At 49.6% G+C, this 14,577-nt stretch overlaps 1 protein-coding gene across 1 annotated transcript in view; it reads left to right on the top strand.

The window, feature by feature from the left end:
* SUSD4 (sushi domain containing 4) overlaps nt 1-14,577 on the top strand; it is a 341,394-nt gene that overhangs the window by 302,895 nt on the left and 23,922 nt on the right. Inside the window, exons 10-12 of the mRNA XM_088467876.1 lie at nt 7,382-7,573; nt 8,025-8,169; nt 13,663-14,015. Coding sequence (XP_088324002.1) covers nt 7,382-7,573; nt 8,025-8,169; nt 13,663-14,015 — 690 coding nt within the window. The remainder of the gene's footprint in view (nt 1-7,381; nt 7,574-8,024; nt 8,170-13,662; nt 14,016-14,577) is intronic.

Raw genomic sequence — 14,577 nt, 5'->3', positions numbered from 1 at the left:
GTGGCTCCGTCGTGCGCATGCGCGAGACCCGGATAGCGACGGGCAAGCCGTCGCTATGGTTCTCACTACAAAGGGGGCGTGCTGTCGATGGTGAGTGACAGCATGCCCCCTTTGGTGGGCGTGCCGGGGGCGTGGCTGCCCAGACGGAGACGTTCCCATGGGAACGCCTACCATCTGGGGCCGGCCCCACTCACATCACAAGTGATGTCAGTGGGAGTGCCTTCGGCTCTGATAGAGCCGAAAGCTCTCCAGGACTTGCGGCAACGAGACCCTACCACAAGGGTCTCGTCGCGAGCCCGATGGTTGCGATGGTCTTGACCATCGCGACCATCTTCCTGGCTTCTCGCTATAGCTGGTCACTCACAGCTATACGAGCGGCCAGGAGGCCGTTCTAGAAATTCAGAAGGACGGCCCTGATTCAGAGCGAGCACTCTGTCAGAGCGTCCGCCTCGGAATTAGGGCCTGTGTATGAACTATGGAGACAAATAATCAGACATTTTTGTCTGTCTGTATCTTGCTCACGAGTTAGTAGCCCCAAGCAGGGCCGTAGCTAGGGTAGTGCGGCCGGTGCCATCGCACAGGGCACCACAGGTCAGGGAGCACTGAAGGAGCCTGTCAAATTTCTGTTTATTATCATTCTTGCTTGTAGCTTCCTCTTATTTCATCCCCAGCATCTCCTGGCCTCCCCTATCTCTTCCCTGGCCCTTCCCCATGAAGCCATGGCCCTTTTCTTGGGTGCATAATGTCCCTTAGAAAAATGAGGGGGGCACCAATGCTCTTTCTGGCACAGGGCACCAAAATGTCTAGTTACGGCTCTGGCCCCAAGTATCTTATTGTGATCATTCCTGAAGGAAAAACTGCAAATATTGTATATAAAGACATTTTGTGATCAATGCCTACAATATAAAATATACATCAACATATTAGATGTCACTACTGTATATTGTGCAGGAGTTAAAGTGGGCCGGAACGGGGCGGAACTGCGTTCCGTCACTTCTATTTGGAGACGAAACCAGTTCCAGCGCCGCAGAGAGGCTCCATTTGCCAGGCGCCCAAAGAGATTTTGTTACCATCGGGTGCCCGGCTCCTTCCCCGCAGCGCCAGCTGCAGCCAGAGTCCAGAGCTCACTCCAGAGCTCCGGCTTCCGCAGTGCACTATGGGAGATGACGTCTGTCCCATAGTTCCGAGGAGCAGCCATGCGGATCAAATGGCAGCGGACACAGGAGCGGGGTTTAAGGTAAGTAATGTTGTTGTTTTTTTCTTTTTTGTGTGTGTGCGCGGGACTACTATACTACAAGGGGGCATTAGTATAGGGGGCATTACTACAGGGGCATTACAACAGGGGGCACTAATGCAGGGGGCACTATTACAGGGGTCATTACTACTGCAGGGGGCGTTACTACAGGGGGCATTACTTCTACAGAGGGCATTGCTATTGGTGGCATTACTATTGGAGGCATTACTACTGGGGGAATTGCATAGGGGGCACCACTCCTGGGGGCACTACCACTGTGGGCACTGCATAAGGGGCACTACCACTGTGGGCACTGCATAAGGGGCACCACTACAGCGGGCATAGCATAACGGGCACTACTGCTGTCGCGATTATGTGTAAGGGGCACTACTGCTGTCGCGATTATGTGTAAGGGGCACTACTGTGTGTCATAACGTGAATAAGGGTGACTAGGTGTGGTATAATGTGAATAAGATTGTGCTACTGTGTGGCATAATTTGCTAGACTTCTAGGCACCATAGGCAAAACTTCTGCATGCGCCCCCGGCCGCCACACCGTATACCCACACACAGTATCAGGGGCATAACTAGAACTTTTTGGGCCCCATACCAACATTTTTAAAGCCCCCCCCCTAACTTAGGTCTTGCACAATGTCCATAGTAGTAGTTCCCCTAAAACACTAAATGCCCACTTGTAATAGTGCCCCTTATGCAATGCCCACTGTAATGGTGCCCTTACGCAGTTCTCCCTGTAGTAATGCCCCTAAAAGTAATGCCCCCTGTAGTAGTGCCCCAAGTATTAATGCTCCCTGCAGTGCCCCCAGTAGTAATGCCCAGTAGTAATGCCCTTGTAGTGCCCCCAGTAGTAATGCTCCTTGCAGTGCCCCAGTAGTAAGGCCCCTGTAGTGCCCCCAGTAGTACCCTAGTAGTAAGCGCCCCCCATCAGCACACACATACACACACACAAACAAAACAACACTTACCTTAAACCCCGCTCCAGTGCCTGCTGCAGTCCGTCCCCAGCGCCCACTCCTCGGAACTATGGGAGTGACGTCATGAGCCGGGTGCCCGTAAGGAGGGAGACATTTTCTTGAAGGTGGTTAAAGGGCTTTAAAGACGTTCTGCCCAACGTGTGCAGTGGTCCTCTACAGCGAGAATACCCTCTAAAACCAATAATTAATTCAGCACAGATCATTGAAAGTGGAACATAAGTAAGAAGAAGCGGGCAGAACATTATTACTGTGTGATAACGGGTTTTGTTGGTGGTTCTGTAGTTCAGTTTTAGGTAGGTACAGGAAGACTGTAAGGTGGTGACCAGATTATGGACCTGATTCAGCAGCGGTTCGCAAGCGATTATGCACGCAGTTTGACGATTATTGCGTTCTGTGCATACGTATGCATAGCAGTGTGCGTGCACGAACACTTCACTGCGATGGAGATTGCGACTGCAGAGACTACGCAGACCCATCGCAGAATGATTGACAGGAAGTACCGTTTGGGGGTGGTGGTCAGAGAAATACAGGTGTGCCAGTGCGTTTGAACGCCGCTACAGGGGTGTGCAAACATTATCCACTACAATGCTATACACAGCCTGAGCTCCCACTGTGTGTGATGAGGTCAGCAAATGCTGACTGAGGTCAGAGCCTGTGTAAGTGTGTGTGAGGCTGTGATGGTACTCCATGTTACTGATGGTGGCTCAGTCTTGTGTAATCACTGTGTGTGATGAGGTTAGTAATTCCTGAGTAAGGTCAGAGCCTGTGTAAGTGTGTGTGAGGCTGTGATGGTACTCCATGTTACTGATGGTATCTCAGTCTTGTGCAATCACTGTGTGTGATGAGGTTAGTAATTCCTGAGTAAGGTCAGAGCCTGTGTAAGTGTGTGTGAGGATGTGATGGTACTCCATGTTACTGATGGTATCTCAGTCTTGTGTAATCACTCTGTGCGATGAGGTTAGTAATTCCTGAGTAATGTCAGAGCCTGTGTAAGTGTATGTGAGGCTGTGATGGTACTCCATGTTACTGATGGTGTCTCAGTCTTGTGTAATCACTGTGTGTGATGAGGTTAGTAATTCCTGAGTAAGGTCAGAGCCTGTGTAAGTGTATGTGAGGATGTGATGGTACTCCATGTTACTGATGGTCTCTCAGTCTTGTGTAATCACTGTGTGTGATGAGGTTAATAATTCCTGAGTAAGGTCAGAGCCTGTGTAAGTGTGTGTGAGGCTGTGATGGTACTCCATGTTACTGATGGTGTCTCAGTCTTGTGTAATCACTGTGTGTAATGATGTTAGTATTTCCTGAGTAAGGTCAGAGCCTGTGTAAGTGTGTGTGAGGATGTGATGGTACTCCATGTTACTGATGGTTTCTCAGTCTTGTGTAATCACTGTGTGTGATGAGGTTAGTAATTCCTGAGTAAGGTCAGAGCCTGTGTAAGTGTGTGTGAGGATGTGATGGTACTCCATGTTACTGATGGTCTCTCAGTCTTGTGTAATCACTGTGTGTGATGAGGTTAGTAATTCCTGAGTAAGGTCAGAGCCTGTGTAAGTGTGTGTGAGGATGTGATGGTACTCCATGTTACTGATGGTCTCTCAGTCTTGTGTAATCACTGTGTGTGATGAGGTTAGTAATTCCTGAGTAAGGTCAGAGCCTGTGTAAGTGTGTGTGAGGATGTGATGGTACTCCATGTTACTGATGGTATCTCAGTCTTGTGTAATCACTGTGTGCGATGAGGTTAGTAATTCCTGAGTAATGTCAGAGCCTGTGTAAGTGTGTGTGAGGCTGTGATGGTACTCCATGTTACTGATGGTATCTCAGTCTTGTGTAATCACTGTGTGCGATGAGGTTAGTAATTCCTGAGTAAGGTCAGAGCCTGTGTAAGTGTGTGTGAGGCTGTGATGGTACTCCATGTTACTGATGGTATCTCAGTCTTGTGTAATCACTGTGTGCGATGAGGTTAGTAATTCCTGAGTAAGGTCAGAGCCTGTGTAAGTGTGTGTGAGGCTGTGATGGTACTCCATGTTACTGATGGTATCTAAGTCTTGTGTAATCACTGTGTGCGATGAGGTTAGTAATTCCTGAGTAAGGTCAGAGCCTGTGTAAGTGTGTGTGAGGCTGTGATGGTACTCCATGTTACTGATGGTATCTCAGTCTTGTGTAATCACTGTGTGTGATGAGGTTAGTAATTCCTGAGTAATGTCAGAGCCTGTATAAGTGTGTGTGAGGCTGTGATGGTACTCCATGTTACTGATGGTATCTCAGTCTTGTGTAATCACTGTGTGCAATGAGATTAGTAATTCCTGAGTAAGGTCAGAGCCTGTGTAAGTGTGTGTGAGGCTGCGATGGTACTCCATGTTACTGATGGTCTCTCAGTCTTGTGTAATCACTGTGTGTGATGAGGTTAGTAATTCCTGAGTAATGTCAGAGCCTGTATAAGTGTGTGTGAGGCTGTGATGGTACTCCATGTTACTGATGGTATCTCAGTCTTGTGTAGTCACTGTGTGTGATGAGGTTAGTAATTCCTGTGTAAGGACAGAGCCTGTGTAAGTGTGTGTGAGGATGTGATGGTACTCCATGTTACTGATGGTTTCTCAGTCTTGTGTAATCACTGCGTGTGATGAGGTTAGTAATTCCTGTGTAAGGTCAGAGCCTGTGTAAGTGTGTGTGAAGATGTGATGGTACTCCATGTTACTGATGGTTTCTCAGTCTTGTGTAATCACTGCGTGTGATGAGGTTAGTAATTCCTGAGTAAGGTCAGAGCCTGTGTAAGTGTGTGTGAGGATGTGATGGTACTCCATGTTACTGATGGTTTCTCAGTCTTGTGTAATCACTGCGTGTGATGAGGTTAGTAATTCCTGAGTAAGGTCAGAGCCTGTGTAAGTGTGTGTGAGGATGTGATGGTACTCCATGTTACTGATGGTTTCTCAGTCTTGTGTAATCACTGCCTGTGATGGGGTTAGTAATTCCTGGGTATGGTCAGAGCCTGTGTAAGTGTGTGTGAGGATGTGATGGTACTCCATGTTACTGATGGTTTCTCAGTCTTGTGTAATCACTGCGTTTGATGAGGTTAGTAATTCCTGAGTAAGGTCAGACCCTGTGTAAGTGTGTGTGAGGATGTGATGGTACTCCATGTTACTGATGGTATCTCAGTCTTGTGTAGTCACTGCGTGTGATGAGGTTAGTAATTCCTGAGTAAGGTCAGAGCCTGAGTAAGTGTGTGTGAGGCTGTGATTTACTCAATGTTACTGATGGTGTCTCAGTCTTGTGTAGTCACTGCGTGTGATGAGGTTAGTAATTCCTGAGTAAGGTCAGAGCCTGTGTAAGTGTGTGTGAGGCTGTGATGGTACTCCATGTTACTGATGGTCTCTCAGTCTTGTGTAATCACTGTGTTTGATAAGGTTAGTAATTCCTGAGTAAGGTCAGAGCCTGTGTAAGTGTGTGTGAGGCTGTGATGGTACTCCATGTTACTGATGGTTTCTCAGTCTTGTGTAATCACTGCGTGTGATGAGGTTAGTAATTCCTGAGTATGGTCAGAGCCTGTGTAAGTGTGTGTGAGGATGTGATGGTACTCCATGTTACTGATGGTCTCTCAGTCTTGTGTTGTCACTGCGTGTGATGAGGTTAGTAATTCCTGAGTAAGGTCAGAGCCTGTGTAAGTGTGTGTGAGGATGTGATGGTACTCCATGTTACTGATGGTTTCTCAGTCTTGTGTAATCACTGCGTGTGATGAGGTTAGTAATTCCTGAGTAAGGTCAGACCCTGTGTAAGTGTGTGTGAGGATGTGATGGTACTCCATGTTACTGATGGTTTCTCAGTCTTGTGTAATCACTGCGTGTGATGGGGTTAGTAATTCCTGGGTATGGTCAGAGCCTGTGTAAGTGTGTGTGAGGATGTGATGGTACTCCATGTTACTGATGGTTTCTCAGTCTTGTGTAATCACTGCGTTTGATGAGGTTAGTAATTCCTGAGTAAGGTCAGACCCTGTGTAAGTGTGTGTGAGGCTGTGATGGTATCCATGTTACTGATGGTTTCTCAGTCTTGTGTAATCACTGCGTGTGATGAGGTTAGTAATTCCTGAGTAAGGTCAGAGCCTGTGTAAGTGTGTGTGAGGCTGTGATTTACTCAATGTTACTGATGGTGTCTCAGTCTTGTGTAGTCACTGCGTGTGATGAGGTTAGTAATTCCTGAGTAAGGTCAGAGCCTGTGTAAGTGTGTGTGAGGCTGTGATGGTACTCCATGTTACTGATGGTCTCTCAGTCTTGTGTAATCACTGCGTTTGATAAGGTTAGTAATTCCTGAGTAAGGTCAGAGCCTGTGTAAGTGTGTGTGAGGCTGTGATGGTACTCCATGTTACTGATGGTTTCTCAGTCTTGTGTAATCACTGCGTGTGATGAGGTTAGTAATTCCTGAGTATGGTCAGAGCCTGTGTAAGTGTGTGTGAGGATGTGATGGTACTCCATGTTACTGATGGTCTCTCAGTCTTGTGTTGTCACTGCGTGTGATGAGGTTAGTAATTCCTGAGTAAGGTCAGAGCCTATGTAAGTGTGTGTGAGGCTGTGATGGTACTCCATGTTACTGATGGTTTCTCAGTCTTGTGTAATCACTGCGTGTGATGAGGTTTGTAATACCTGAGTAAGGTCAGAGCCTGTGTAAGTGTGTGTGAAGCTGTGATGGTACTCCATGTTTCTGATGGTTTCTCAGTCTTGTGTAATCACTGCGTGTGATGAGGTTAGTAATTCCTGAGTAAGGTCAGAGCCTGTGTAAGTGTGTGTGAGGCTGCGATGGTACTCCATGTTACTGATGGTTTCTCAGTCTTGTGTAATCACTGCGTGTGATGAGGTTTGTAACTCCTGAGTAAGGTCAGAGCCTGTGTAAGTGTGTGTGAGGCTGCGATGGTACTCCATGTTACTGATGGTTTTGCTGCCTTGCTAAGTATTACGGATGTGTGTAAGGTAAAGTGGGTGCCCTTATGTTAGGCTGCGTATGGTATTGCGATTGCAAAAATTAGCATATCATCGCAGTGAGACTGCGTGTGTAATCGCTATTGCGATTCGTACTGAATCAGACGTTATGTCTTACTGTACCCAATTTATTTTTCTATGTTTGAAGAGATAAATTTGTTACTTACATTTGTGTCTTTCCATATGTTCCGCTAGTGTGTCCTCTCCCCCCGATGGTGGTGCACGGAGATTACATTTGCCACCCGCAACCCTGTGAACGTTACATACACGGGACTGTGATTGAATTTTACTGTGACCCCGGGTACATGCTGTCTAATGATTACAAGTACTTCACCTGCCAGTCTGGGGAGTGGTTCCCAACATCACCTCTCTACTGTGTCAAGACAGGTGAGTCCCTCCGCGGTGAAATTAGCACACGCCGTACTGCAAACGGGGGATCATTGAGTGCATACCTGCCCTGACGTAAGGTCATATGCAAATCGGTGGCAGATGCGACTGTATCGTGTGCTTAGAAAGTTCTCGGCATCTCTGCGGACGCACTGCCCCTTCCCATCCACTTGTGAAAATCGCCGCCACCATTACCAGTGCGCATATAAAGTGAAATTCTGCCCACATCTGGGAGCGAAAGGATTTACAGAATGGGATTAGGTCAAGGTTAGCTATACTGTTGTTTCCACAATCCATAGGGATCGATGATCCCTACTTTTATCTCAGCTTGTTCCCATATCAGTCTGCATTTACCCATATTACACCGTTTGGCGTTATGGCGATTAGATATGTCTGTACCGTTATTGTTATATATCCGTCTCCACCCTTTGTTTGTTGTTTTTTTGAGCAGAGAAATCCTGGCCCAGCGCGCAGGAGACGATGCTGACAACATGGAAGATTGTGGCGTTCACTGCGAGCAGCGTCCTCCTCGTCCTGCTGTTGGTCATTATTGCCAGGAGCTTCCAGACCAAGTTTAAGACACATTTCATGCCGAGGTGCGTAGGCCGGGAATTTTATGGTGCAGCTTTTATTGGCCCAAATATTGCCCAGCTCTGCCATGTCGCCCGTATTGTTCGCAGTTTGAGCATCATGCAGCTGGTTGCATGCCAGCGTAACGTTATATAAGCTACTTTTATATTCCGTTCTGTGTCACATTTCTGCAGACATTGGGGTATATTTACTTAAGTGAGAATTTTTAGAAGTGGAGATGTTGCCCATAGCAACCAGATTCTACTTAACATTTATTTATCACCTTATAGAAGATAATAGCGAGAATCTGATTGGTTGTTCTGTGCAACATCTCAACTTCTAAAAATATACCCCATTGTCCCTCTCTGTACGTATGGGTTATGGGCCTGATTCAGCATGGAACGCAGTTGCTAATACGCACGTAATCGGCCGACTGTTGCGCACTACGCACGCGTATGCATCGCAGCGTGCAAACTAGCCACTGCGATCGGGCCTACGAGCACAAGGACAACGCAGACCCATTGCAGAGTGATTGACAGAAAATGCCGTTTGTGGGGGATGACTGGGAGGTGGTCGGGCGAACGCAGGCGCGCCAGTGCATTTCAGCGGCATCGCAGGGGCGTGCATAAATTATCCACTGCGATGCCATACGCAGCCTGAGGCCTCATAGCATGCGCTGAAGTTAGCAATTCCTGAGTAAGGTCAGAGCCTGTGTAAGTGTGTGTGAGGCTGTGATGGTACTCCATGTTACTGATGGTGTCTCAGTCTTGTGTAATCACTGTGTGTGATGAGGTTAGTAATTCCTGAGTAAGGTCAGAGCTGTGTAGGTGTGTGTGAGGCTGTGATGGTACTCCATGATACTGATGGTATCTCAGTCTTGCTAAACATTACAGATGTGTGTAAGGTAAGGTGGGCGTCCTTATGTTGTGCTGAGATTGCATAGCGATCTCAGTGGATTAGCATACTATCGCAGTTGAACCGCATGCGTCCGCAATATTGCATTCCGTAGTGAATCAGGCCCTATGTCTTTGTCTTAAAACCACATATCAGGGTATATGTACAATTGGGCGGTTTGTCAATGCCGCCGATGATCGGTGTGTCTGGATTTATGGAAATAGCTTCCTCTGTACAGAAGTTTTACAGTGTCAAAAACATTTAGGAAGAACATTCAGTGGGGGAAAAGTCCATTTTATGTGTTGTCTACAGTTTGTGCATCTTCCATCTGCTCTCCTGCCTCATAGTTCTGTGAGCCCCAGAGATCCCATCTGCTATCCTGCCTCATAGTTCTGTGAGCCCCAGAGATCACATCTGCTCTCCTGCCTCATAGTTCTGTGAGCCCCAGATATCCCATCTGCTATCCTGCCTCATAGTTCTGTGAGCCCCGGAGGTCCCATCTGCTATCCTGCCTCATAGTTCTGTGAGCCCCGGAGATCCCATCTGCTCTCCTGCCTTATAGTTCTGTGACCCCCAGAGATCCCATCTGCTATCCTGCCTCATACTTCTGTGAGCCCCGGAGATCCCATCTGCTCTCCTGCCTTATAGTTCTGTGACCCCCAGAGATCCCATCTGCTATCCTGCCTCATAGTTCTGTGAGCCCGGAGATCCCATCTGCTATCCTCTCTCATAGTTCTGTGAGCCCCGGAGATCCCATCTGCTCTCCTGCCTCATAGTTCTGTGAGCCCCAGAGATCCCATCTGCTATCCCGTCTCATAGTTCTGTGAGCCCCGGAGATCCCATCTGCTCTCCTGCCTCATAGTTCTGTGAGCCCCGGAGATCCCATCTGCTCTCCTGCCTTATAGTTCTCTTACCCCCAGAGATCCCATCTCCTATCCTGCCTCATAGTTCTGTGAGCCCGGAGATCCCATCTGCTATCCTGTCTCATAGTTTTGTGAGCCCAGGAAATCCCATCTGCTCTCTTGCCTCATAGTTCTGTGAGCCCCAGAGATCCCATCTGCTATCCTGTCTCATAGTTCTGTGAGCCCCGGAGATCCCATCTGCTCTCCTGCCTCATAGTTCTGTGAGCCCCGGAGATCCCATCTGCTCTCCTGCCTCATAGTTCTGTGAGCCCCAAAGATCCCATCTGCTATCCTTTCTCATAGTTCTGTGAGCCCCGGAGATCCCATCTGCTTTCCTGCCTCATAGTTCTGTGAGCCCCGGAGATCCCATCTGCTCTCCTGCCTCATAGTTCTGTGAGCCCCAAAGATCCCATCTGCTATCCTGCCTCATAGTTCTGTGAGCCCCGGAGATCCCATCTGCTCTCCTGCCTCATAGTTCTGTGAGCCCGGAGATCCCATCTGCTCTCCTGCCTCATAGTTCTGTGAGCCCGGAGATCCCATCTTCTATCCTGTCTCATAGTTTTGTGAGCCCAGGAGATCCCATCTGCTCTCTTGCCTCATAGTTCTGTGAGCCCCAGAGATCCAATCTGCTATCCTGTCTCATAGTTCTGTGAGCCCCAAAGATCCCATCTGCTATCCTGTCTCATAGTTCTGTGAGCCCCGGAGATCCCATCTGCTCTCCTGCCTCATTGTCCTGTGAGCCCCGAAGATCCCATCTGCTCTCCTGCCTTATAGTTCTGTGAGCCCCAGAGGTCCCATCTGCTATCCTGCCTCATAGTTCTGTGAGCCCCAGGGATCCCATCTGCTATCCTGCCTCATAGTTCTGTGAGCCCTGGAGATCACATCTGCTATCCTGCCTCATAGTTCTGTGAGCCCCAGAGATCCCATCTGCTCTCCTGCCTCATAGTTCTTTGAGCCCCGGAGATCCCATCTACTATTCTGCCTCATAGTTCTGTGAGCCCCAGAGATCCCATCTGCTCTCCTGCCTTATAGTTCTGTGACCCCCAGAGATCCCATCTGCTATCCTGCCTCATAGTTCTGTGAGCCCGGAGATCCCATCTGCTATCCTGTCTCATAGTTTTGTGAGCCCAGGAGATCCCATCTGCTATCCTGTCTCATAGTTCTGTGAGCCCCAAAGATCCCATCTGCTATCCTGTCTCATAGTTCTGTGAGCCCCAGAGATCCCATCTGCTCTCCTGCCTCATAGTTCTGTGAGCCCTGGAGATCACATCTGCTATCCTGCCTCATAGTTCTGTGAGCCCCAGAGATCCCATCTGCTATCCTGTCTCATAGTTCTGTGAGCCCCAAAGATCCCATCTGCTATCCTGTCTCATAGTTCTGTGAGCCCCAGAGATCCCATCTGCTCTCCTGCCTCATAGTTCTGTGAGCCCCGGAGATCACATCTGCTCTCCTGCCTCATATTTCTGTGAACCCCAGAGATCCCATCTGCTATCCTGTCTCATAGTTCTGTGAGCCCCGGAGATCCCATCTGCTCTCCTGCCTCATAGTTCTGTGAGCCCCGGAGATCCCATCTGCTCTCCTGCCTCATAGTTCTGTGAGCCCCAAAGATCCCATCTGCTATCCTGTCTCATAGTTCTGTGAGCCCCGGAGATCCCATCTGCTTTCCTGCCTCATAGTTCTGTGAGCCCCTGAGATCCCATCTGCTCTCCTGCCTTATAGTTCTCTTACCCCCAGAGATCCCATCTGCTTTCCTGCCTCATAGTTCTGTGAGCCCGGAGATCCCTTCTGCTATCCTGTCTCATAGTTTTGTGAGCCCAGGAGATCCCATCTGCTCTCTTGCCTCATAGTTCTGTGAGCCCCAGAGATCCCATCTGCTATCCTGTCTCATTGTTCTGTGAGCCCCAAAGATCCCATCTGCTATCCTGTCTCATAGTTCTGTGAGCCCCGGAGATCCCATCTGCTCTCCTGCCTCATAGTTCTGTGAGCCCCGGAGATCCCATCTGCTCTCCTGCCTCATAGTTCTGTGAGCCCCAGAGATCCCATCTGCTATCCTGTCTCATATTTCTGTGAACCCCAGAGATCCCATCTGCTATCCTGTCTCATAGTTCTGTGAGCCCCGGAGATCCCATCTGCTCTCCTGCCTCATAGTTCTGTGAGCCCCGGAGATCCCATCTGCTCTCCTGCCTCATAGTTCTGTGAGCCCCAAAGATCCCATCTGCTATCCTGTCTCATAGTTCTGTGAGCCCCGGAGATCCCATCTGCTTTCCTGCCTCATAGTTCTGTGAGCCCCTGAGATCCCATCTGCTCTCCTGCCTTATAGTTCTCTTACCCCCAGAGATCCCATCTGCTTTCCTGCCTCATAGTTCTGTGAGCCCGGAGATCCCTTCTGCTATCCTGTCTCATAGTTTTGTGAGCCCAGGAGATCCCATCTGCTCTCTTGCCTCATAGTTCTGTGAGCCCCAGAGATCCCATCTGCTATCCTGTCTCATTGTTCTGTGAGCCCCAAAGATCCCATCTGCTATCCTGTCTCATAGTTCTGTGAGCCCCGGAGATCCCATCTGCTCTCCTGCCTCATAGTTCTGTGAGCCCCGGAGATCCCATCTGCTCTCCTGCCTCATAGTTCTGTGAGCCCCAGAGATCCCATCTGCTATCCTGTCTCATAGTTCTGTGAGCCCCGGAGATCCCATCTGCTATCCTGCCTCATAGTTCTGTGAGCCCTGGAGATCCCATCTGCTCTCCTGCCTCATAGTTCTGTGAGCCCGGAGATCCCATCTGCTATCCTGTCTCATAGTTTTTTGAGCCCAGGAGATCCCATCTGCTCTCTTGCCTCATAGTTCTGTGAGCCCCAGAGATCCCATCTGCTATCCTGTCTCATAGTTCTGTGAGCCCCAGAGATCCCATCTGCTATCCTGTCTCATAGTTCTGTGAGCCCCGGAGATCCCATCTGCTCTCCTGCCTCATAGTTCTCTGATCCCCGGAGATCCCATCTGCTCTCCTGCCTCATAGTTCTGTGAGCCCCAGAGATCCCATCTGCTATCCTGTCTCATAGTTCTGTGAGCCCCGGAGATCCCATCTGCTCTCCTGCCTCACAGTTCTGTGAGCCCCGGAGATCCCATCTGCTCTCCTGCCTTATAGTTCTCTTACCCCCGGAGATCCCATCTGCTATCCTGCCTCATAGTTCTGTGAGCCCGGAGATCCCATCTGCTATCCTGTCTCATAGTTTTGTGAGCCCAGGAGATCCCCTCTGCTCTCTTGCCTCATAGTTCTGTGAGCCCCAGAGATCCCATCTGCTCTCCTGTCTCATAGTTCTGTGAGCCCCAAAGATCCCATCTGCTATCCTGTCTCATAGTTCTGTGAGCTCCGGAGATCCCATCTGCTCTCCTGCCTCATATTTCTGTGAGCCCCGGAGATCCCATCTGCTCTCCTGCCTAATAGTTCTGTGAGCCCCAGAGATCCCATCTGCTATCCTGTCTCATAGTTCTGTGAGCCCCGGAGATCCCTTCTGCTCTCCTGCCTCATAGTTCTGTGAGCCCCGGAGATCCCATCTGCTCTCCTGCCTCATAGTTCTGTGAGCCCCAAAGATCCCATCTGCTATCCTGCCTCATAGTTCTGTGAGCCCCGGAGATCCCATCTGCTCTCCTGCCTTATAGTTCTGTGAGCCCCAGAGATCCAATGGTTATATCACATACTGGACATAACCGTATCTTCCTTTCTCACCTGCAGGAGTCCGCAGGACAGCTCTGCGGAGCCGGACTTTGTGGTGGTGGACGGCGTGCTCGTCATGTTACCTTCCTACGACGAAGCGGTCAGCAGCAATGTCACCCCGCCCGGCTATCTGTCCTCTGCTGGGCAGGGGGACCCGGACCAGACAGAAGAATCCCACCCTCCCGCTTATCCCGGAGACCCCCACACGGACAGCCTGTGCGAGGAGTCAGAGACCATCGACAGCATCTTGGATTCCTCTGACCGTCTCCACACCTTACATTCCCCGTCCATGACGCACGTGAGGACGCCGGGCACTCAGAATGTGAGCAACGAGGCGGCGTCTACCAGCCCCAGCATTGACATAGCAGATGGTAATTGTCACTGGCCGCTCCCTTGCACCATGGCTGTAGGTAATAGCAGGGGCCACTGCACAGGACAGATATGGGGCCCATATTTAATTTCTACATTCTGGACCTGATTCTGAGCCTTGCGCAATGCCAGTCTTCTGGTAGTTGAGCCATTATTCGCAACTGCGCATGCGTGAAGCCTTCTAAGACGCATGAAATGCACGCCAAAGTGGTACGTTCAGTGGGCATGTCAGTGAAAGTTGCTGCGTTCCCAGACGCACAGCCGCGGGCATAGGAGGCCTGTCATAGGGCTCAATGGTGCATCCGATGGTGGCGTATTACAATGCGCACGAACCTTAAAAGTGGGCGCCTCACAGCTTGCAGAGCCGGGCAAGGGAAGGAGTATGTAGCGGCATTTGCATAAAGTCGCAGTCAGGCAATCGCCAGTAGCCGCTGCCTGGGCGCTTTTGCGTGCGACTCAGAATCAGGAGAATACATCTCCCATGTCCATGATACAAGAGGCTTATAATTGTGGTTGTGAGACGCTTTCATGGCTGATTTTATTGGGAAGAGAGGATGAGCAATC

The sequence above is a fragment of the Taudactylus pleione genome, unplaced genomic scaffold, assembly GCF_031769625.1.
Source record: "Taudactylus pleione unplaced genomic scaffold, aTauple2 ptg000011l, whole genome shotgun sequence".
NCBI lineage: Eukaryota > Metazoa > Chordata > Amphibia > Anura > Myobatrachidae > Taudactylus > Taudactylus pleione.
Note: the sequence above shows the minus strand (reverse complement) of the source record. Positions and strands in the feature narration are given on the sequence as shown.